The sequence below is a fragment of the Stomoxys calcitrans genome, chromosome 4 (assembly GCF_963082655.1).
Source record: "Stomoxys calcitrans chromosome 4, idStoCalc2.1, whole genome shotgun sequence".
Classification (NCBI taxonomy): Eukaryota; Metazoa; Arthropoda; class Insecta; order Diptera; family Muscidae; genus Stomoxys; species Stomoxys calcitrans.
This window is the reverse complement of record NC_081555.1, coordinates 172829950-172853017: the sequence shown is the minus strand read 5'-3', so window position 1 is coordinate 172853017 and position 23068 is coordinate 172829950. Positions and strand designations below refer to the sequence as shown.

At 35.8% G+C, this 23068-nt stretch overlaps 2 protein-coding genes and 1 long non-coding RNA gene across 4 annotated transcripts; all 3 read left to right on the top strand.

The window, feature by feature from the left end:
* The first annotated feature begins 224 nt into the window (after window positions 1–224).
* On the top strand, window positions 225–2439 carry LOC131997330 (uncharacterized). Its single transcript, XR_009398198.1, has 3 exons — window positions 225–1266; window positions 1340–1427; window positions 1493–2439. It is a non-coding gene; the product is annotated as an uncharacterized LOC131997330 (long non-coding RNA).
* Window positions 2440–5081: 2642 nt separating this feature from the next.
* On the top strand, window positions 5082–11926 carry LOC106082696 (actin-5C). 2 transcript variants are annotated; one of them, XM_013245365.2, is made up of 2 exons: window positions 5082–5194; window positions 9226–11926. In XM_013245365.2, the coding sequence occupies exon 2, from the start codon at window positions 9234–9236 to the stop codon at window positions 10362–10364; it is 1131 nt and encodes a 376-aa protein (XP_013100819.1). In that variant the 5' UTR covers window positions 5082–5194; window positions 9226–9233; the 3' UTR covers window positions 10365–11926. The 2 variants fall into 2 exon arrangements, with proteins under 2 accessions (XP_013100819.1, XP_013100818.1); XM_013245364.2 differs by lacking the exon at window positions 5082–5194 and adding an exon at window positions 8230–8332.
* A 3692-nt stretch (window positions 11927–15618) lies between these two features.
* Window positions 15619–21201, top strand: LOC106082704 (uncharacterized). Its single transcript, XM_013245376.2, has 2 exons — window positions 15619–19344; window positions 20997–21201. Exon 1 carries the CDS (start codon window positions 15634–15636, stop codon window positions 19321–19323), a length of 3690 nt encoding a protein of 1229 aa, XP_013100830.2. The 5' UTR covers window positions 15619–15633; the 3' UTR covers window positions 19324–19344; window positions 20997–21201.
* Window positions 21202–23068: the final 1867 nt, after the last annotated feature.

Genomic DNA, 23068 nt, shown 5'->3' with positions numbered 1-23068 from the left:
AGCCAGTAAAATACTACAACTGAAATTGTGCCGCTTTTGTTTACCTAGGGATCCACGTTTCAACAGAAATATGCGGGTTGCTTATGTCAACAAATCCATACGTTATTTAGCTTTGCTTGTTGTTATTTTTTTTTCTCTCTCTCAAAACAGACAATAATGAAACATCATCATAAGCCATAAACAGTCATGACTCATTAACAAAATACCAAAAAATACGTTGGTTTTTGAAAAATATCATTTTTTAAGTTAAAAAAAAAGTGTCGTAGCCATCAATGCCATTGTACTTTTTGGGAATTATATGCTACCCAATTCCTTAAAAGCCGGCACTTTACACACCCATACATACTTGGCTATGTAGGCAAAGCACATTGTCTTTTTTTTTATTTCGGGCTCTGCTCTCAATGCACAGTCAGCATCGACATCTCTTTCCCCAGTTTGATTTTTTTCCTCCATCAACCCCTCCCTAAAATGAGAGAAAAACTACTATATACGCTTGTTAACCGGACAAATGCATCCAATATGCCGACACTCTCTCTCGCGTACTAACACTCAACCACATATCCACAAACATTTGTTTAGTCACCACCGCCCGTCATCTGCTTTAGCTGTAAAACCGGCTTTTATTTATTTAAGCACGACTCTTGGATGTGCCTTTTTTTGTATTGTATTTTCTCCCCATTGTTATTCTCTTGAGACAATAAAGATGCGAGTTCATGTGTGTGTGTGCACATAAATATCTCCGGAAGAATTTAATTTTGGTGCAACAACTTAACATATAGGAACTTGCACCAAATGCACACACAATAAATGTTAAAAATATTTGGCAAGTGATTCTTTTAGCAATAAAATGATACTACTTACAAATTTATATAAGGATATACATGAATACTTAGCTAACTTATATGGAAAGAACATTAAATATGCTATTGAAAGAACATTAAAGAACATTAAATATGGCTAATAAGCACAAAACTCGCATACCGGAAACTACTATTATACAAACAAAATCTAATTTTGGCAACAGTTTCATTAAACTCCATTTTTAATAAAATTCTACATGCCTCCTAAAAACGTAAAAAAGATCGCACAGGAAGATAACCAATTTTTCATAAAAAAATAGTAAGTTCCTGCAGTCCTTTTAGAGATGGCATTCACGATGTTTAGATTTTGATATCATAGGCTTAAAAGGGATTAGGGGTTGTTTACACTATTAGGTAAATCTGTTGATTTTAAAATAGCTGTGTTCGGGAACTCCAAAAGGCAGAGGTAAGTAAAAAATAAAAATATTGTTTATTGTTAATTATTAAATTTTTTTCATTTTTATTTACTTTTAATGAAGATTCTAGGCAGCAGCTAGTGTTCAGGCATAGAAAACTCGCCAAATGAAGTTTTAATTTTACCTCAAGGCGGTTGTTCTACATTAGAAGGTAAGTGCAAAATTTGCCGAATTATTTGGAAAATCTTGAAAGACTAAAACATTATATCCTTCCAGACTCCAAGAAAGTAGCAATGATCGGTTTCTTAAGTGTTTTGATGGAATCATCCTCATCAGAGAGCTACGATGAAAATGAATGAAAATGAGGGAAGATGCTGCCATGGTATTTAGTGGGTCTGGCTGGGCAGTTAAAAGTTACGCACAGTGGAATTGGAAAAAATAGTGTAAATTTCAAAATATCTTCAATGGAAACACAGTGTCCGTAGCCGTTGCATGACCAAATAGAAAACTACCTTAGCCTCACATCAGTGGTCGCAGCAATTTGTCTAGCCACAATATCCAGTAGCATTAGGTGCTTAGTCCAAGGTTCCTTTGTCAGCACACCAAGTACTGCCGAACAGGGAATTGAGAACGTTGTTTCTACTTTTGCGTACGGTGATCGCATGTAAAGCAGTTGTAGGCCTATGCAGCCTTCGAAATTCATGCTGATAGTCGCCGAATGGAAATTGTCCAACGGGAGGATCGGAAGGAGTAGTCCCTAATGCGTCTTGGCTACTGATGAAAGAAGACAGATCGGTCTGTACGACTTCCCCTTGCTCGTGTCATTTCCAGGTTTCAGTAGCGGGATCAGACTGTCCATCTTCCAAACATCAGGTACTACAATAGTGTTCTGACAGTTGTAAGGTACTCAACTCCAGGCAAATCCAGATTCTTCAACATCAGTGTAGAGATTCCGTCTGGGACCAGCGCCTTGCGCAACTTGGTGCTACATCACGAATACTACGAATGGCTTCCCTTCTAGCCTTGTTACTCTAGGGCCAAAAATCAATCGTTAACCTAATGAGAATACCTCGCAACTATCGCATTTTTATAAGCATTTTTTATTTAAAACAATTGTTTTCCCAAGCAAGCAAATAAAAAACCAACCAAAACAAAAATCAGCTGTTATTCTCCAAATTTTTACTGGAAGTCATTCGCGTACTTTTGCTTGCAAATTTTTTAAAAAGAGAGTAAAATGGTTCTTTCACTCAAATTTTTACTGGCAAACTTTTACTGGAAAAGTACGCGAACAGACCTAATGATTGCAAATAGGTTCTTGGTATAAAAAAAATATTTTAAATGAAATATAAAGGTTGGTTACATTTAATAGCCGATGTTGAATGTGAACCCCAAAGTAAGTATTATGTTCGTGTTTCATAGTGATAATCGAAATTTTTCACGATTAATTCTTTTAAATACTACAAAAAATGATAACTTACCCAAGTTTAATAATATTTCTTCTTATATACTGAAGAAATGTTCCACTAAATAAACTTGCAATGTTTTTTGTTTGAAGATTAAATATCTAAAAAAAGTAATCGTGAAAAAATATTGATTTTCACAAAAGGGTGGAACTATATACGCTTTAGCGAAATTTTTTCTTGACAATTTTTTTTGAATAAGAGATTTTGAAGCAAAAAAACCTGCTGATTTCATTCAGTAGACCATTCCCTTATTACTTATGAACAATTTGCATAAAAGTATTATGTTATCATTGAGATTTTTGTAGTTTTTCAAAAAAGTAACCCTGAAAAACATGTATTTTCACCTGTGAAAAACGAATATAGTACCAGCCGTAAGAATCACGAACTTAATACCGAGCCTAAACGTCCAGTTTTTATGCATTTCACTTGTCATTTTTTAATTTCTAACGAAGGAAAGATACACTATCGGGCGACGTGTTAAGTTCTTCAAAATCAACTTCGACCCTGTACAGAAATAGAAACCTTTTCCTTAAAAAACCTTGAAAATAACAAACATTACAAACTGACCGAATATTTGATAAAATGGGATTTTTCGCAAGTCTCTTCGAAAACCTTAAATATGATAATAAGTTATGTTCGAAAAAGAATGAGCGTTGGGCTCTCTTTTTTAGCGTCGCGTTCCAAAAATACAACCCTGCAGAAAAATCCCACAAAAGCAACGCCGAAAAGCTAACCAATTTTCAACGTTGACCCCTGAAAGCGAGCCTTATTCTGTGCTGCAACACGCGAAATTGTGTTTTAAGTCGCCAGCGTTAAAAATTGTTTAACTTAAGCGAATTGCTTTGTTTGCAGAGTTCGATTTTTCAACGCGACGCTCCTCAACTATCCATGTTATAATAAACTAGCAAACATCATTTATTGAAAATGAAATAAAAGTAACAGCCATTTTATGTAATTCTGTGTCACGTAAAATCAGCTGCTCTCGTTCATCATATGAAAACCAGCTGATTTTATAATGGGAAAACAGATGTTTGACTGAGTCGAGCCACTCATTCGAGTGACACAAAATCAGAAAAACCGGCTGTAACTAGTGGAGCATAAACGGATCCTTACAAAGGATCCTTTGTATAGATTGTTTCAGCGTGGCGTATGATTATTTTAAGCAGGGAATTGGATAAGTAATAAAAAAATTTGCAGGTGAAGTCAATTCGTCTTTTTCTGTCGAATATTCTTTAATTTTTGTACCTTTGAAACTCAAGGCTCTTTGGAAGGTTTTTGATAAGCAAAAAAATATTTTGGTACAATTTTCCCCATACATAACTACAAACAAAAGACATTTTTGCATTTTTCCATTAAACAATTTGTACATCATTTTTCTGGTTATCTTCCTATTTTTAATTTTTTTTTCACTAAAAAGCAAAATATAATAAAATTTTTCCAGTTTTCTGTTTTTTTTTATTCCTTCCAAAGAACAGAAATTTTGGATGTTTTAGGACCCAACTTAAAAAAGTGTCTTTAATTTTTTCTCCTAAACTGGTTAAGCGAATATTTTACACTTTTATGTGCCCGCTGAAGGAAAGCCAATGGAAACTGATGGCTTTATAATTCGAAATGATTATTTCGCGTTAAAATTTAATAAAAAAATGCAAAAATACTTTTCCAAACGCAAAAAGAAAATAGAAGTCAACAAAACAAACTCTTAATGCTAAACCTCAACGACGAACGTTATCAACAAAACGACTCAGTCCCAAAGTCGCAGTATTTGTTGGCAGGCAAAAAAATACAACTACAAAAAGCTTGATATCGCACACCACAAATATTTACGACGATTCAATGGTCATATCACATGCTGAAAATGAGCGCGTTTTGAGAAAACCCAAAAACAAAAAACCTTAAACCAACAAAAAAAATGATTAAATAAAAATAGCAACAAAGTTAAAGTTTCCAATCTGCTCTCTTGCTTAACACACAAACGGGGTCCCATTCAGACATGAATACACACACACTGACACCTCAAAACCCCTCTCTGTGAATGATATGATGACTCGCCCATGTTTTTGTAGCTTGTTTGGCAAATTGCAAACTCAACAACCATAGAGAGAACTATTTCTCGCTCATGTTTAAGCAGAGCTCGGTAAAGAGAGCCTAATTTGTATTTTATCAGGGCGAATATTGTATGTATGTGCGTATGTGCGGAAGTGTATCTCAAAATGCGGGCTTTATTACTCACACAGGCCATTTACTTGGTGAGAAATTCTCTGAAATGTGGCATATGGCTGCAAGTTGTGTGCATCCATATCCATATATGGTAAAATGTCTGAAAATCGCTGGAGAACCCATACGAAAAGCGTCCAATAGGGGTGGACTCCTTTATAAGCGCCTGTCACAACGAGTTTTACTATCATTACAGTTTGCGTTCTTGTGCTGTGTGTTGGATACATCGCGAGACCTCCCAAACCAACAAACAAAAGACTTAATTTATTTATTTAATTTTTAGTAACTTAAAAACAAAAAAGTAAGTATCAGCATCAAAAAAAAAAAAAAATCAGTGGAATAAATGTTTATAAGAAAAATAAAAAACTACCCCTCTAAGAAAAAGTGGCAAAGAATTGTTGAGAGAAATCTAAAACGATTTGAAAATTAATGGCAAAAAACATTGTGGAAATTAAAAAAAAAAAAACACTATAAAGAAAGTGCTAAAACACTGTGAAATGGATAACTCAGCCGAAACATAAACATTGTGATTATATTTACCTTGAAAAGTATATACAGCGATAACGAGCGCTAAAAATTCAACAGATTACAAATATTATATAACATTTACTCAAGTGACGATAAGATAAACGAAAACGATTGATGACAGACCAAACAATTTGATAAGTGCGATTACCCCACATTCAAGTGATTCAGAAACTCTTAACAAAAAAATACCGTTAAACAATAATATGACTTAAAAAAAAGTGTTGCCATACTATATTGCACTATAAGTGGTTTCCCCCCAAGATCCTTCGTTATAAAGAAAACGTTCTTTTTTGGCCACCCTAAATCAATGTGTCGTATATAATAATAATCACGGGCCTACACCCCTTAAAACTAATGAAGTGTACAATTCGCACACTTTCTCTTTTTTTGTATCGAGCTCTCACTCTCTCTTTTCAAACCGTTGCGTTTTTCAAAAGGAAAAAAACTTTCACATTTTTAAGTCGACATCTTCGATAAAGATCATCATGGAAAATTTGAAAGGCAACGTGTTTAATTCAATTTTACAAGTGAACTAAAACAAGGGAATCCATCCCAGCTTTCTGGGGGGCTAAAACCCTCTGAATAGCAATGAAATTTGCAAATTTTGTCGAAAACAATAAATCTCTTAAAATTCTGGGGGTGCATAGACAACTAATAACGGCTTTTTTTGATTTCCAAAAATTGTTCGTTCTCTATTAGAGCTTCAAATGTCCGTTTTTTTCAGAACAGATTCAATTTGAACGCTTCGTAAATACATCAGAAATAAATTGTTATCGAAAAGCGTTTATCGTTATTTACTGATACGGTGTATTATAACTGACAACGACCACTTTCATTCGCTGATTAAGCAAAAAAATCCTTTTTCGTCGTAAAGATTCGGGCTGTTAACGTAAATTCATTCGAAATTGAAAACAAGTTTAACTGTCAAAACCACAACGTTTTGTCACTTGATTTTTTTGACATTACATCGAAATTATCTGGCGAACGAATCGAGTGTCCAAAAACTGATAGATTTTGGTAATAAACAAAATGTTGGAAAAGATAAATGTGTTTTGCAAACAAGAGTTTTAAGGCCTCTAACACACAGAAACTTTCCAATTATATTTCAATTATGAATCCTTTTTAATATGAAACAACAGTAGTAAAGCGCAAATTTCCTATCAGATTAGGTTATGAGGGGGAGATTGCGTTTTAAAAGAGTTGGCAACCATACATATATTGGTACCATCGGTAACAGATATTCATTTAATTTTTAGCTAACAGTTTTTGAAATTCCGAGTTTTCCGTTGCCTCTTTTTATTTGTTGCTCTCGAATTCCCGAACAATATTTTAAAATAACAACTGCATGTGCTCAGCGGCTGCCTGCTTGCATTACATTGCGAATATTACTTGCAGATTACCGTTATTACTGGGGTTACCTTCAACACATTTATTTACTTCCCATACGACAAGCAACTTTTCTGGTACCTTTACACAGTATAGGAGAAACCCAAAAATTTGTGCCAAACAAAGTACATATTAGAATATTAAATTTTTCAAAAATCTAAAGTTCAATGCTCTATGGGATTTCGAAATATTTTAAAATTATGAAAATTTTTACCTATTTGGCAATGGTGATCGCCTGGCAAAAAAAACTTCTAGGCTTGTTAAGCTATAATTTTTTCGCTTCTGAATTTTGAGGAGTAATAAACAAAGGGCATTCGACAACTCTTTCCCTTAGTTGGTAATAGCGTTTGTTTGTATGTTGTACTATTTAATAAACACTGCCTTATTTGAATTTTCTCAAGGATCACACACAAATTCAATCACACCTCAACACCTATTGCCTTGATATCAATTAACATAACATACTGACTACTTCCTTCTAAAACAACCTACATATAGGTACGAATCTACTAGATTGTATGTACATACAAACATATATATCTACATACCTACCTACATGCCACCTACCTACAATTTTCTCCATCGAGCTTATCAAATTCTTGACTATAGTAACGTTTTTGTTTATCAGCAAATGAACACGTCATGCACAGTGGCTTTTTGTTGCTGAGTGAGAATGTCACAAGATATGGAAGACTGAAGCAGCTAGAAAAAAAAAACAACTTGAACTTGACTCAGTTTGGCTGTTTCCGTACACATACAAATGCATTTTTCGCTTCATGAACGCACATATACACAAAATTCCCCCTGAGGAAATGCCGGTTTAAAGCGGCAGCAACACACCAAATAAAGAACAATTTCAAGAATTCTGAATTTGTTAATTTGTGTTAAATCCCCCTTTAACCATTCTCACTAACTCGTTATGGGTATGGGTGTGTTTGATTATAAAAAAACCATACTTGGTTGTGCTCTTTGCCATCTCTGGCTTTCTTTGTAGAAAGCAAATTTCCTCTCTCTCTCTTTGATTTGAAAAATAACGATTTTTGCTTGTTGTGTTTCTTTTTTCAAGCTTTGGAACAGAAAACATGACCATATATGGTCACAAAAATTGGTTAATCGCAAATCGACTGCGTTTTTGCCACACAAACACACACAGACGCACTCTTATCTGAATGTGTTGACTGCACACACCCAAAGAGAGAGAAAAAGAACATTATGCGCCAGAAAGAAACAGCTATAACATAGTGAAGAGAATTTTAGCAAGAGCAGAGAGTTGTTTTTTTTCAAAAAGGCAAAGCCAAGCTGCTACTCGCTCACTCTTTTCGTTTCGATTGTACATGTTGTGCCAACAAACATTTTCACATACATAGGTACACACATACAATGAAATACGCATATCTTTCTTTACTGTTTTTTCATACGAACGAAATTAACTGACTTTTTTCCTCTTGGACGATTCATTCGTAGTTCAGCTGTCAAGCGTTCAAGTTGTTTCTTCAGTTCTTCATCCCTAACTAATCAAGACACGGTACGTCATCATCATCAGAGTTTGAGTTGATAATTTATTTTACCTGAGTAAATTTTTTCAATTTGTGATGTGAAAGAAATTAAAATTTTTCGCGAGTGTTCTATTTGTATTAGTTGTGATTTTCTAATGAAATAGGCGTAATTAATGGATTGTGAAAAGGAATTCCGAAGAAAACTGTGAAACTTGGGTTTAATTTATTTGAGCTGCCTTGTACGCCATTTTCTTTTGGATTATTTCCCCCACATTTTTTTCCTGTTCTGTCTTATTCCAATTTTTCTCACACCGGCTTTTGGATTTTTTTTTTTTGTATTTCAAGGGCGTTGCCCTTTGCCTCTACATTCGTGGGTTTTCATATTGGACCATAGAGAAAAAAAAGCCGCTAGGGATTTTTAGTACTTTTCCCTTTTGTTACACTTTGTGCTGCTACTCTTTTGGTATAACTCAGGGTTGTTTCTGTTGCGGAGTTTTACATTTCTCTCACTTTAGTACTCATAGATTTAAATGTTTGATTTTTTTTAGTTTATCATGCTTTCTTTTCTTTTAATTAAAATTTTAAATTTACAAATTGTCAATTCATTTATTTTTAAATTTATCAATTTTTTAAGAAAAATTTGCTTTAATAAACGGCTCTGTGTTGAGACAAAGTTAGAAGATCATAAAATTCGTGTTGAAAAATGTAAAAATTTGTTACATCTCTTGGGATTAAAAAGTCGTCCAGGACAGCAATAAATCCTTATTCCTTATCAATACTCAAATTTAAAGAGTTCCATCAATTCCTAGATTTCAAAATTCAATTCTTGCCACTTATTTTTTTGTTTTACATTTCTTCCCCCTCTGTACCCACCAATTGACTTTCCGTACTAATAATTGTTTCCCTTTCTATTAATTTCCAGCAAACAAAATGTGCGACGAAGAAGTTGCTGCCTTAGTTGTAGATAACGGTTCCGGCATGTGCAAAGCCGGTTTCGCTGGCGATGATGCTCCCCGTGCTGTGTTCCCCTCCATTGTGGGTCGCCCCCGTCATCAAGGTGTCATGGTTGGTATGGGACAAAAGGACTCGTATGTCGGTGATGAAGCTCAAAGCAAACGTGGTATCCTCACATTGAAATACCCCATTGAGCACGGTATTGTCACCAACTGGGACGATATGGAGAAGATCTGGCATCACACCTTCTACAATGAATTGCGTGTGGCCCCCGAAGAACATCCAGTCTTGTTGACTGAGGCTCCTTTGAATCCCAAAGCCAATCGTGAGAAGATGACACAAATCATGTTCGAAACCTTCAACACACCCGCTATGTATGTGGCCATTCAAGCTGTATTGTCCTTGTATGCCTCCGGTCGTACCACTGGTATCGTTTTGGATTCCGGTGATGGTGTTTCTCACACTGTACCCATCTACGAAGGTTATGCCCTGCCCCATGCTATCTTGCGTTTGGATTTGGCTGGTCGTGACTTGACTGACTACTTAATGAAGATCTTGACTGAACGTGGTTATTCCTTCACCACTACCGCCGAACGTGAAATTGTTCGTGACATCAAGGAGAAATTGTGCTATGTCGCTTTGGACTTTGAACAAGAAATGGCCACCGCTGCCTCCAGCTCCAGCTTGGAGAAGAGCTACGAATTGCCCGATGGTCAAGTCATCACCATTGGCAATGAACGTTTCCGTTGCCCCGAAGCCTTGTTCCAACCTTCCTTCTTGGGTATGGAAGCCTGCGGCATCCATGAAACCACCTACAACTCCATCATGAAGTGCGATGTTGATATCCGTAAGGACTTGTACGCCAACACTGTGTTGTCTGGTGGTACCACCATGTACCCTGGCATTGCCGATCGTATGCAAAAGGAAATCACCGCCTTGGCTCCATCCACCATGAAGATCAAGATCATTGCTCCCCCAGAGCGCAAATACTCTGTATGGATCGGTGGTTCCATCTTGGCTTCCTTGTCTACCTTCCAACAGATGTGGATCTCCAAACAGGAATACGATGAATCCGGCCCCTCCATTGTGCACAGAAAGTGCTTCTAAGCGGTTTCTTATTACAACATACAAGGCAATACCCTGCCATTGGGGGGTCTCCCTTCAATGGTATGGTATCGTGTTGTTTTAGTAGCTGCCGTATTAGTCGTAGTAATTATAAGGAGAAGTTTAAGACCCGTAACAACACAACAACAACAACAACTACAAGAGGAAAAGAGGAGGTTTTATTATAGAAAAAGAGGAGAGAGAGAATGCTCCACTAAGGCGACATTTTCATATTTTAATGAAAATTCTCCTTGGTCTAGTGTTACAAAAAATTAAAAACAATTCCAAATGAAATAATTTTCTTTTTTTAAGAAAAACAAAAACAAAACATACGTTCCACAATTAAAAAATATTACACGCAAGAGCAACAACAACATACATTTACAAGAACATCCCAAAAACAACAACAAATAATTAATTTGCAAATTACAATAATTTTTTATTTTTTTAATTTTTATTTTAATTTTTTGAAAACAACTCGCAAATGTATTATTATTTCTTAATTATTATTATTATATAATTATATAAAAAAGATGAAAAAAAAACCCTAAACAAACTGTCTTTTTCCTTAACCATCACTATCACTCACCATCTCACCAAAAGCTACCAACTCACCTTCATTTCAAAAAGAAAAATCACCTTCACCACACGTCACCTCATCATTATCATCAATCAACCCCCCCAATCACACCATACAATTTCTAGGTAGAGTAGGAGTAGATATTTCAGCACTTTCTTCTATCTACTGAATTGAAAGTTCTCTCCATAGATTTTGTTTCGGAGTTGCCACATTGAAGGGGATTTCTTCATGAGATCCATCCTGTCGCGTGCTCCCCTCCACTTCCTTATCTTTCCAAGTCCTCTCCAAAGCAAATTGATAAAATTTATCTTAATTTATTTGTTTGTGTGTTTCAGTGTTCTTGGAGAAAAGCGAATGTGTTGAATTTTTTATTCTAATTTTCGTACTCTAACAAAAAGACTAAAGTTTCTTAAACACATATGTTTTAATGTTTTTCCAACAAAATTTTTTTGTTTTGGAAATGTATAGCAGAGCACTATTGTCATCTGCATATGGTGCAGGCTCTCATTGTAATTCCTATTTCGTTCAAAGAAGCACTCTTTACTTTTTTTTTTGAAAGAAAAAGCAAGAAAATCGCACACAATTTTATTTAAAAAAAGAAATGCCAAAATTCTAAACCAAGTTGCTGCATGCCACGAAAGAGGAGAGTGTTTTCATTTTTCATAGAAAACCAACTGCAAGAATGATATACTATATAAAAAAAAATTTACATATAAAAACTAACTATACTTATTATGTTGAGGGAGAGGAGAAAGTTGCCCAAACGATCTCCCTCCCTCTGTAATTAAACCAGAATCACAAATAGAAAAGAAGAGCAAATAAAAGATGAATGGAATTATTATTGTTTTTAAGAATGAAAGATAAAAACAACAACAACAAAACAAGAGTTTGAGAAAAAGCAACTAAAAACCAGATGAAAACAGAAGAGAACAAAAAACATCAATGAAATTGTAATAATTTTGTCAATAAAAAATCTTAAAAATAATATATGGTCTTTATTTCGAGGGAGGAAAACAATTGGCGAACACTTTTGTATGGAAATTTGGGTTTCTTATATAATTTAGCAATACTCTGGTATTAAATGCGCCTTTTATGGTCCCAAAACCTTAAATCGAGAGATCGGTCTATATGGCAGCTGTATATAAATCTGGACCAAATTGCAGAAAGTTGTCGAAGAGCCTCAACACAACTCACTGTCCCAAATTTCGGCGAAATCGGACAATAAATGCGCCTTTTATTGGCCCAAAACCTTATATCGAGAGATCGGCACTTATATCCAGATCTGGACCGATCTGGGCCAAATTTAAGAAGGATTTCGAAGGGCCTCAACACAACAAACTGTTTCAAATTTTAACAAAATCGAATAATAAATGCGCCTCTTATGGCCCAAGACCTTAAATCGAGAGATCGTTCTATATGGCAGCTATATCCAAATCTGAACCGATCTGGGCTAAATTGAAAAAGGGTGCGGAAGGGCCTAACAAGGGCCCGGAAATTTTAACAAAATCGGATAATAAATGTGAATTTTAATTTGAGCCCCATATTGCCATGGCCGGTTAATATGAACCGTTTGGAGGATGTTTTGGGGCTGAGGCGGCTACCGGCACTTTGCACTGAAAATAGATATCAAATTCGTTCTTTATTCCCAACGGAAATGAAGTTTAGTTTAGAGGGTGCTGTTAGGCGTACCGCAAAACACTTGGCTCCAAAATTGGATATGGCGTGACCCCTTATACTTCGATCTGATTTTGTATGCCAGATTCGAAATCTCCCGAATACCTTTCATTTGAGCCCCATGTTGAAATTAACGTCCAATATGTCTGGGGGAGTTTTGGGGTTGGGGCGGCCCGATGGGTACTTAGACTCAAATTTTAATATCCTATTCGTATCCTACTCTCCAATATCTTTCATTTGATACCTATATTGTCCCGTTCGGTCAACTTTTGATTTTGGGATGTGTTTTAGGCATAAGGGGCCTCCTCCCGTCCGTCCCCCTTCCGATACCGAAAAATTATATAGCATATGTTTCCTTCCAGAACAACCTACACAATATGCGAAAATTTCGAGAAAATCGGTTCTGCCGTTTTTCAGTCTATACGGAACAAACAAACCGAGTCCCATATATCCGTGATAGGCTAATGTGCCTATTGTGGGCGTTTTTGTGGTGTGGGTGCCAGATCTACTCCCGCATACTTTGAATTTGATACCCATATTGCTCTTATCTGGGTGGTGTTTTTTATGGGTAACGGTAGAGGGTCCGCCCCTTCCGTTATCAATAAATTATAAAGCCTATTCCTACTTCCTGACCATATTCATAATCTACTCCTGAATACCTTTCATTTGAATCCCATATTGTCATGATCGTCAAAAAAACCTATTTTAAAGGTTTTGGGGCTGTGGCGGCGACACCGATGACATTTTTCTTCTTTTGTTTTCGTCAGGATTCGAGCCTAGGCGTTCAGCGTCATAGGTAAATATGCTTACCTCTGCGCCACGGTGGCTTCCTTTTCACAGCATGACCTAGCCAATATTGGCGTAGAGATCTTCCTAATTGAGGTTTATACGATACTCATCAAAGAGCGTAAGAAATAGAAGAGTGGGTTTCTGCTTTGTATTCCCCGTACCGTAAAATAACTCGCCTTAAAGACACAACATTTTCCATATATTCCAATTGGAATCACATTGAGGGTTGCAACATTTTCGGGTTATTCTGTTTTGATTCGGGCATTCGTTCGAAAATTTTTTGTTATTTTGCTTTGTTTCTTTGCAACCGAAAGTTGGAATAAAGGAAAAACGAAATATCGTAAGCAGTTCAAATATGTTGTGTCTTTAAAATTTGTCACTTGTCATCCCGTATTGAGCTCTAACGCCAGCTCTTATTCTTTCTTACGCTCTTGGATATCAACTTGCTTCCAATGCTCAATGTTCTAGCTTGTGTGGTGCTCACAGCTATCCCATGCCGGGTTCCGTAGTAGTGGTGGTACTGAGTTCCATGAGCAAAATAGTGGCGACATGACGATGCATCAGAATAAATTTTGCTTCAATTAATTGCAAACTTAATTAAATGCTGAACTGGGTGATAAACAACTCTGCTTCAATGTAGTTGCTTTTGTTGCGTGTCATTGGGATATAGAATGTGGGATATTTCGCAAACAATTAATAGACAATATTTATGCGAATGAACTTAGTTCTAGGATTTTCGAGGCCACATTTGATGTATCATGTAAAGCTTTTAAAGTTGCTGCTACAAACTTTGAGTAGAGTCGGCGACAGTGATTTGACAGACCACAGCGGTATATGTTGAATTTAGGAACTATTATATGTACAAACTGTATCAGCTGGTGTGTTGAAGGGGGTGTGGGGTGTGCTTAAGTTTATTGTTTGCCGGCAATGCAGAATTTCAATTTGCATTCTTTTTAATACCGAGAAATGAAGAATCTAAGAATTTTTTCATGGTTTTAATTCAAGTCCCTTCTGCTTAATTAACTATCATTCAAACACAATAGAATTCAACAATACATTCATTTATTGCATTGCATAGCATACTAAAGGTAAGTAACAAAATTTAGTATAGATCCCGCTTTTTATACCCACCACCGAAGGATGGCGGTATATTAATTCTGTCATTCCGTTTGCAACTCATCGAAATATCCATTTCCGACCCTGTAAAGTATATATATTCTTGATCAGCGTAAAAATATAAGAGTTCTAGCCATGTCCGTCCGTCTGGCTGTTAAAATCACGCTACAGTCTTTAAAAATTGAGATATTGACCTGAAATTTTGCACAGATTCTTTTTTTTTTGTCCATAAGCAGGTTAAGTTCGAAGATGGGCTATATCGGACTATATCTTGATATAGCCCCCATATAGACCGATCCGCCGATTTAAGGTCTTAGGCCTTTAAAAGCCACATTTATTATCCGATTTGCTGAAATTTGGGACTGTGAGTTAAATTAAGCCAATCGACATACTTCTGCAATATGGCACAGGTCGGCCCAGATTTGGATATAGCTACCATATAGACCGATTTCTCGGTTTAAGGTTTTGGGCCCATAAAAGGCGCATTTGTTGTCCGATGTCGCCGAAATTCGGGACAGTGAGTTAAATTAAGCCACTCGACATACTTCTGCAATATGGCACAGATCGGTCCAGATTTGGATATAGCTGCCATATAGAACGATATCTCGATTTAAGGTTTTGGACCCATGAAAGCATTAATTGTCCGATTTCGTCGAAATTTGAGACAGTGAGTTGTGTTAGGTTCTTCGACATTTTTCTAAATCTTTGCCCAAATCGGTCCAGATTTGGATATAGTTGCCATATAGACCGATATCTCGATTTAAAATCTTGACCCCGTAAAATTCGCATTTATACTCCGATTTCACTGAAATTTGACACAGTGACTTATGTTAGGCTTTTCGACATCGGTGTCGTATATGGTTCAGATCGGTTTATTTGTTGATATAGCTACTAAAAAGATCAATATTTTGTTATATACAATGAAACAATGACTTGTACTTATTAGTATTTGGTCCAAATCGGAACATATTTCGTTATAGCTGCTATGGGGCATAAGGTATGCATTTTTCACCGGATTTTGATGAAAGGTGGTGGGTATCCAAAGTTCGGCCCGGCCGAACTTAATGCCTTTTTATTTCTTTTTTTTATCTAAGTTTTTCATTTCACTTGAAGATGTCTTTAAACATGGGCGACCAACAACAAAAGAGAAGCAGTGATAAATCAGAAAACGAAGAATCTACAGATCATGGTTTTAATATGTCCGACAATGATATTGATTTACTCTCTGAATTCATATTAAAACAAGACAGCCCAGATAAAGCGGACCTATTGCAATATGTAGCAGGAAACAAAAGAAATTTTTTCAAAGAAATAGTACCTGCGGCTCAGTTTGGGGACGAAGATCCAAAAACCATAGACAATTACGAAGTCTCGGCTGCATTATCACCAACTCCGAATGATGTTTCGCAACAGTTTGAACATCCGCTGCCCAATTTAAGTCCCCAATGGCCAGCAGCATCTGCCTTGTCACCAAACAAATCTATTTATGAACACAATAAGAGTAAGGTTTCATCAGATGTACATAACAAACTTGAATCGGATGAATTTCAGTCCATGGCGGAGGAGAAGGAGGCGCAAAAGAACCAACAAAGGAAACTATCCAAGCAACAACGTAAATATAAGAGATATTTATATTGTCTGCGACAACTTTGGCTTATCAACAACCAGAATCAGACTGAAAATGAATTGAAGAAAGATATTCTCTATAAAAAATCCCAAATGGCTTCCTATGTTTTAAGATATGAGCATAAACACAAACGAAATTTTAAGGAAATCACTGTAAGTGTGCCAGACATTAATAAATCGGTCGATGGACCCAGTTATAAAATGATTAAGAGAGAAGAAATATCCATAAGCTCTTCGTTTTATGCGGTTCCCAAACGAAGAAGACCGAAGTCTAAAAAGATAACAGTTGTTGAGAAACCTCAAACAATGCTTAAGCATATTGTGAAGGTAGCGGTACCAGAGTTCATACATTTGCAAGATATTGTAAAAGCAGCAATGGAACAGAAGGAAGCCGAAAATGTAGCCAATTCAGACAATGGAACTGGGAACAAGAATGTAAAAGGAGAAAAAAATATAGCTAAACAGGATATTTTAAAAAAGTACGGATTTGATAAAGTGGCGCCATTTCTTAAAAATAACGAAAGAAAATCTTATAAAAATGCTGTGGAACAGCTTCGTATGCTGAGCTTAAGAAATCCAAAAACTTTGAAAGCCAAGGATTATAAAACAAAGGAGAGTGCTATTCGCATTATAGAAAAATACGAAACTATCATTAAATTAAGGCAACAATCGGCCGATGACAACTGCACTAAACCACAAGAGTTACTTGCTGGTGATTATACCTCCGTCAAAGCCCATGACGGAGATTTGAAAACCAACAGCACCACAAACAATTCTCATCAGGTTATGGAAAAAATGATTAAAAAAGAAGAACTAGTTGTTGGGGAGCCCATGGCTGAGCCAGCCAACACAGAATTAACTATGTCCGAGGACATTGACTACTTTTCAAATAATAATAACAAAATTCTGGAAACTCAAGTTGATAAGAGTCTATGCAATCGCACTGTAAGTACTTTGCTAGGGTCAGACATCGCGACGAAAAAGCTTAAGAGGAAATACAAAAATGCTCTCAATATCATTGAAAGGCTGGACAAATTGCAACCAAACATGGAGGACAGAAAGAGCAAAAACAAACGAAAATGGGCAGCTAGAATCATAAAAAAATACGAAACAGAGGAAGCAGACATTAAAACACCAACAACTTCTCTTAGCGGAATTGCATTTAAAGAAGGTGTCATGCAAACGGAGGAGACTAGCATTGATTGCCTCGTAACACAAGAAGCAAATGACAAAAGAGACCTTTTTAAAGCTGGCAAGGATGAGGCAATTATTGAAATAAATGTCAAAGACGAATTAGTTTCAAAATCAAACGCTTCAAATATGAAAAATTGTTCTACAAACAAGTACGACATATTTAGTGAAACTGACTCAGAAACTTGCTCCATGGACTGCAAGTTATACGATGAAAACTATGGCGAAAGCATACAAGTTTTCACTGCCGCGCCAAAATGGCTATATGATGGCTACAATGTTTCAGGACGCGCTTACAAACGCATCCGCAACAAATTTGAAAGTTTCAACACTGCAAACCCAAATACAAATGAACTGAGCCTATCACAAAAAAGGGAGAGGGATGAAATGCTTTACAAGATTTACCACTTCGAAGCATCATTTAAAACAGAAGCCAGAGCTAGGCGTGCACTGACTGACAAAATTAACAAGCTAAATTTAAAGCCATCATTTGTACGAAAATGTCGCAAACATCAAGTAGAACGCTTCAGGCTTTATATCAGATGTCTTGCGTTTCTGTGGAAGGTCAACCAATTGGAAGCCACGGGTCTAAAAATTATCTCCGACTATGTACCCAGATTCTCTAGGATTATTGCCATGTATGAAAGAGTCAATCCGAAAGCAATAAACACTACCATAAGTGTTCCCATAAATGTAGAAGATAAGGCCTTGATGAGCTCGGGTGAGATAGAACGCAAAACGATTAGGCGAACAGAAATATTAGTGCCCCAAATTGGCAAAAATTGGAAGAAAGATAGGCAAAGAAAATTCCAAAAACTAGGAGAGAATAAATTTTCAGAAAACATACAGGACAATACCAAAGCAGAAACAATTTTCGAAACAAGTGGCATAAATTCCGAATGGGCACCAACATCTAAAAATGTACTAAATGAGTCTCATGCTTCACAAACGGATTGTAAAACTGAAAATGCAAAGGAATGCACACCAATAGAATTTACACCTAACTTAGAAACTGAGAAGGAATCTGAAGTCATGGAACAAATGAATTCCTCGGTAGCATATAACACTATAATGATAAATGATTCCCTGGCCACACAAAATGGAATGTATAAAACTGAAAATACTAAGGAAAATATAACCGAGGACATAACTAACCAAAGCATTCCAGTAGAATCTTCACTTCATTTAGAAACTGCTAAGCAAGTCAAAGCTATTGTTACCTCCCAACCATCTCACACCATACAAAATAAAATGCATCAATTTGAAACTGCTAAGGAAAACCAAACAGGGGATACATCCACCCTTTGCATATCCCCACAACTATCACTTAATAAAGAAACTGACAAGCTACCTGAAAAAATTGATACTTTCCATCCCACCTTCTTATCAAAAGTAGATTCCGATGACGTTATGCAATCACCCATGGAGAATCTATCAAAAGAAGTTATCATGGAATCGGTCAATCAAAAGAAGAGACACTTTCCACCTATCGATAAAGAATTTAAGGCATATAAAAATAATCGTTCGTTTATGTGGCGAATGTTACAACGAGATGTTCACTCTGATCCTTTCGATTTTAGGGAAATGAAACGTTTGCGCAAGATGATATATCAAGTCCAAAAATATGAAAAACTCAATAGAGATAAGGTGAAAGGGGTACCTTTACCCATACTCGATTTAGAAAAAAAAATTATTCTCTCGAATATAGCATTTATTTTTAAAAATAATCTACACTCTTATGAAATGAGAGATGTTATTGATGTTGAAGCTGAATTGGAAAAAAATACCACCTACAATCCACATGGTATGTCAGGACATACGAACAATTCATCTCTTTCAATAACTACTACAAGTTTTTCCTTTGGAGTCGATGAGGAAAAGTTGGAAGGTGGAAAAAGATTAAATGCATCACCTATAAGCAAAGAAACAACGCCTTCGCCAAAGAAGCTAAAGCCAGAAGCTGAGGAATCTCCTAATGCCAAATAAGCCATTAGCGATGCACAAAAGGTAGGTGTAATAACTATAGCCTACACCACTATTGTGGTACAGGGTATTCTAACTTAGTGCATTAGACACCCAGAAGGAAGAGAGATAGACCCATTGATAAGTACAACGATTGACTCAGAATCTTTTTCAGATTCGATTAAGCTATGTCCGACTGTCTTTCCGTCTGTCCGTCTGTCCATGTTAATTTGTGTACAAAGTACAGGTCGCAATTTTCATCCGATCGTCTTGAAATTTGGAATGGGCATGTTTTTCGGCCTAGAGACGAAGCCTATTGAAATTGGAAAAAATCGGTTCAGATTTGGATATAGCTTCCATATATATGTTCTTCCGATTTCCAGTAATACAGCAATAAAATGGTCATTTGTTAACCGATTCTCTCGAAATTCGACAGGAAGGATTTTCTTATGATTCTCGATGTTGCTGGTAAATTTCATAAAAATTGGTTCAGATTTGGATATAGCTTCCATAAATATCTTCGTCCGATTTGCAGTAATAATGCAATAAAATGGTCATCTGTTAGCCGATTCTCTAGAAATTCGACAGGAAGGATTTTCTTATGATTCTCGATGTTGCTGGTGAATTTCATAAAAATTGGTTCAAATTTGGATATAGCTTCCATTAATATCTTCGTCCGATTTGCAGTAACAATGCAATAAAATGGTCATTTGTTAACCGATTCTCTCGAAATTTGGCAGGAAGTCTTTTCCTATTGCTATCTCGATAGTACTGGTATATTTTATGGAAATGGTTCAGATTTGGATATAGCTCCCATATATAAGTTTGTCCGATTTGCAGTAATACAGCAATGAAATGGTCATTTGTTAACCGATTCTATCGAAATTCGATAGAAAGTACTACCCAAAAATAAAAGTGGACCGGTAAGGATGACATGGGTATCAAATGAAAAGTATGTGGCAGTAGATAACGAATCTGGCATGAAAATTCATGTCGAAGTATAGAGGGCCACCTCACCCCACAAAAACGCCCAAAATGGGAACATTAGCTAATCACGGATATATGGGACTCGGTTTGTTTGTTCCATATAGACTGAATTGTGATTGTAGATTGTGTACGTTTGTCTGGAAGGAAACATAGGCTATATAATTTTTAGATATCGGGTGGAGGCGGACCCTCCCCCTTACCCCAAAAATGCCACCCATATCCGTATGGTAGTATAGAATTTTTTTCAAAATTTTCCTTAATTTTTTTTTTTTTATAAAATGAAAGATTTATTGAAATTGTTGTTGTTGTTGTAGCAGTGTGTTATACACTGAGGCGGCAGCCCTTGCCGATGAAGAACTCCATCGGGTCAATTCGGTACGTACAACCGGCTGCCATGGGATTGGATGAAGAAGAAATGACGAATGAAGAAATTTCTTAAAATTGTGTTTAATTCATGTTCACAAGCCGAAAATAAGATAAGAAAATAAAACTTATAAAATAAAACATGTCAATACATCTACAACAAAAAAATCGTACAAAGAAGACCGTCTGCCGAACTAATCAGAAAATAGAAAAAAATTCTAAAATTTTAACAGATTTTTCTGAATAAAAATTTTCTGAGTCCTTTCTGTTGAAAACAAATATGCTGCCATGCCCATTTTTAATAAACAAATTTTATATGCTTTAAATATTTTTTCTTATTCTTTCAGATGATTCTACTCAAGATGAAGAAACGATGTGCACAAAATTGTTGCTTGTATAAAAATGTTATTTTATAAAACATTCTCTCTTCTAAGGAAGAATTTTTTTTACGAGTATGTATATTTTTACAGTGTCATATTGAAGACTTCCCCGAATTGTTTTTCCTTTTTTTTTTAAATCCAAAAAGGCGTATCAATCCCTTAAAAGAGAGGTAAAAGATAAACAATACCGTATTTTAAACTTTACAAATAATTAGCGAACTAAGAATCACAGGAGTTTTAAGTTTTTAACCTTTAATTTTTTAAAAGGGTCATAAATACCCTTTTTACAACGCTTTTTAAAAGAAAAAAGCAAAGTTTATTTTGTGATCTTTTTTGATAATAGATCACATAAGATGAAGATATTAATGTTTTGTTTTGAACAAACCTGGTAGAAAAATCCCAAGGATAATATTTTTAAGTTACTTTCAACTAATGCCATGTATACTAATGGCTTAAAGCCATCAAATGTTACAACATTACAACGAACACCTCACAGAAGTTTGTGTTTTATGTTTTTTAATGTTTGAATTGTTATGAAAAAACATTTTTGTTTTTATTTTTTGTTTATATTCTCTTAAATTATAAGCTTGTTTTTGTTAATCTCTCTCTTCCATTCGTATACCTCAGTATACTTCTTATTTACTACTTTGGAACAAAACATTGTACAATTACTTTTTGTTTAAGTAATAAGAAAATATTAATATATATATAGTCGGTTGTCTGCTAATGTGTTCCATATGCCATTATTTCTTTGTTTCGAAAACTAAAGTTCATCTACTTTTTTGTGGTTCATTAAATATCTCTTAAACTATGGAGATTTGGAAACCACTAAAATGATAAAATGACCCAGAATCTTGTTAATAGCACCTTTCACACAAGAAGTCAACTCAAAAGTCAATTTTTTATCAAACGCTTTGAGCAGGCAACCGTAGATTTTTACATGAGTTTTCTTTGCTATAATTTAATTTCTTTTGGAAGTGAAATAAAAATGTTTTTGTTTTGTTTTGACCAATATATAAACTTGTTTCTTTTTATTTATAAATTACTAGCTGAACCGGGCGCGCTCCGCTGCGCCTTTTTTTACTTTATATGGAACAAAAATATCCCTTAAATATTTATTTTCGGCAATTAAAGAGCTTTTAGTGGCATACCATACCATACCAAGTTAAACAATTTAAATGCCCTAATCTGAATCCCATATGATCTTTATTGATTTATGAATTCGCTCAACGGGGTTCAACGGGTTGAATTTGGATTTTAGATGTACTCCATTCTTAAGAGACTTTATTAGAGCCCGATATTCTCATGGGGATTATGGAAGTAAGAAGGCTCCCAGGGTGACGGTTGGTGAGTTTTGGGGGTGGTTTGAACGCCCAGAAAAGTGGTCCCGAGAGTGGGCATGAATTTCGTGATCTACTCTCAAATACCTTTCATTTGAGTCCCATATTGCCTTGACCCGTAAATATTAAGCAAATACGTCCTATTTGGGGGTTGGCCGTCCCTTGACTGTCGGCCCCGAATGTTGATATCAGATTTATGGCGTACTTCCAAAGATCTTTCATTTGAGCCCCATATTGCTATGCTAGCAAATTTGTGCTCTTTGGGGGGTGGGGGGTATCCACATTTGAATATAATATTCATATTCTACACTCAAATACCTTCTATTTGAGCCCCATATGGTCAGTAAATACAATAAAACCTGTTTGGGGATGTTTTTAGGGAGGGGCCTCCCCCCAACACTTGATCGCACATTTTGATATCAGATTCGTATTCTACTCGTAAATACCTTTCAGTTGAGTCCCATATTGCCATGGTCGGTAAATATGTCCGATTTAGGGGTGTTTTGGGGGTTGGTATGGTCCCCCAAACACTTGGCCCCAAATTTGGGTATCAGATTCGTATTATACTCTTAAATACCTTTCATTTGAGTCTCATATTGTCGTGATTGGTCTATATATTTTTGGTAGGTTTTGAGGTGGGGCGTCCACCTAGGTACTCCATCCGAAATCAGGATACCAAATTTTTGTTTTTAGGTTACT

Excerpts from the sequence above, each read along its gene's own strand:
- LOC106082704 (XM_013245376.2), top strand. The coding sequence starts at position 15,634 with ATGTCTTTAAACATGGGCGACCAACAACAAAAGAGAAGCAGTGATAAA.
- LOC106082696 (XM_013245365.2), top strand. The coding sequence starts at position 9,234 with ATGTGCGACGAAGAAGTTGCTGCCTTAGTTGTAGATAACGGTTCCGGC.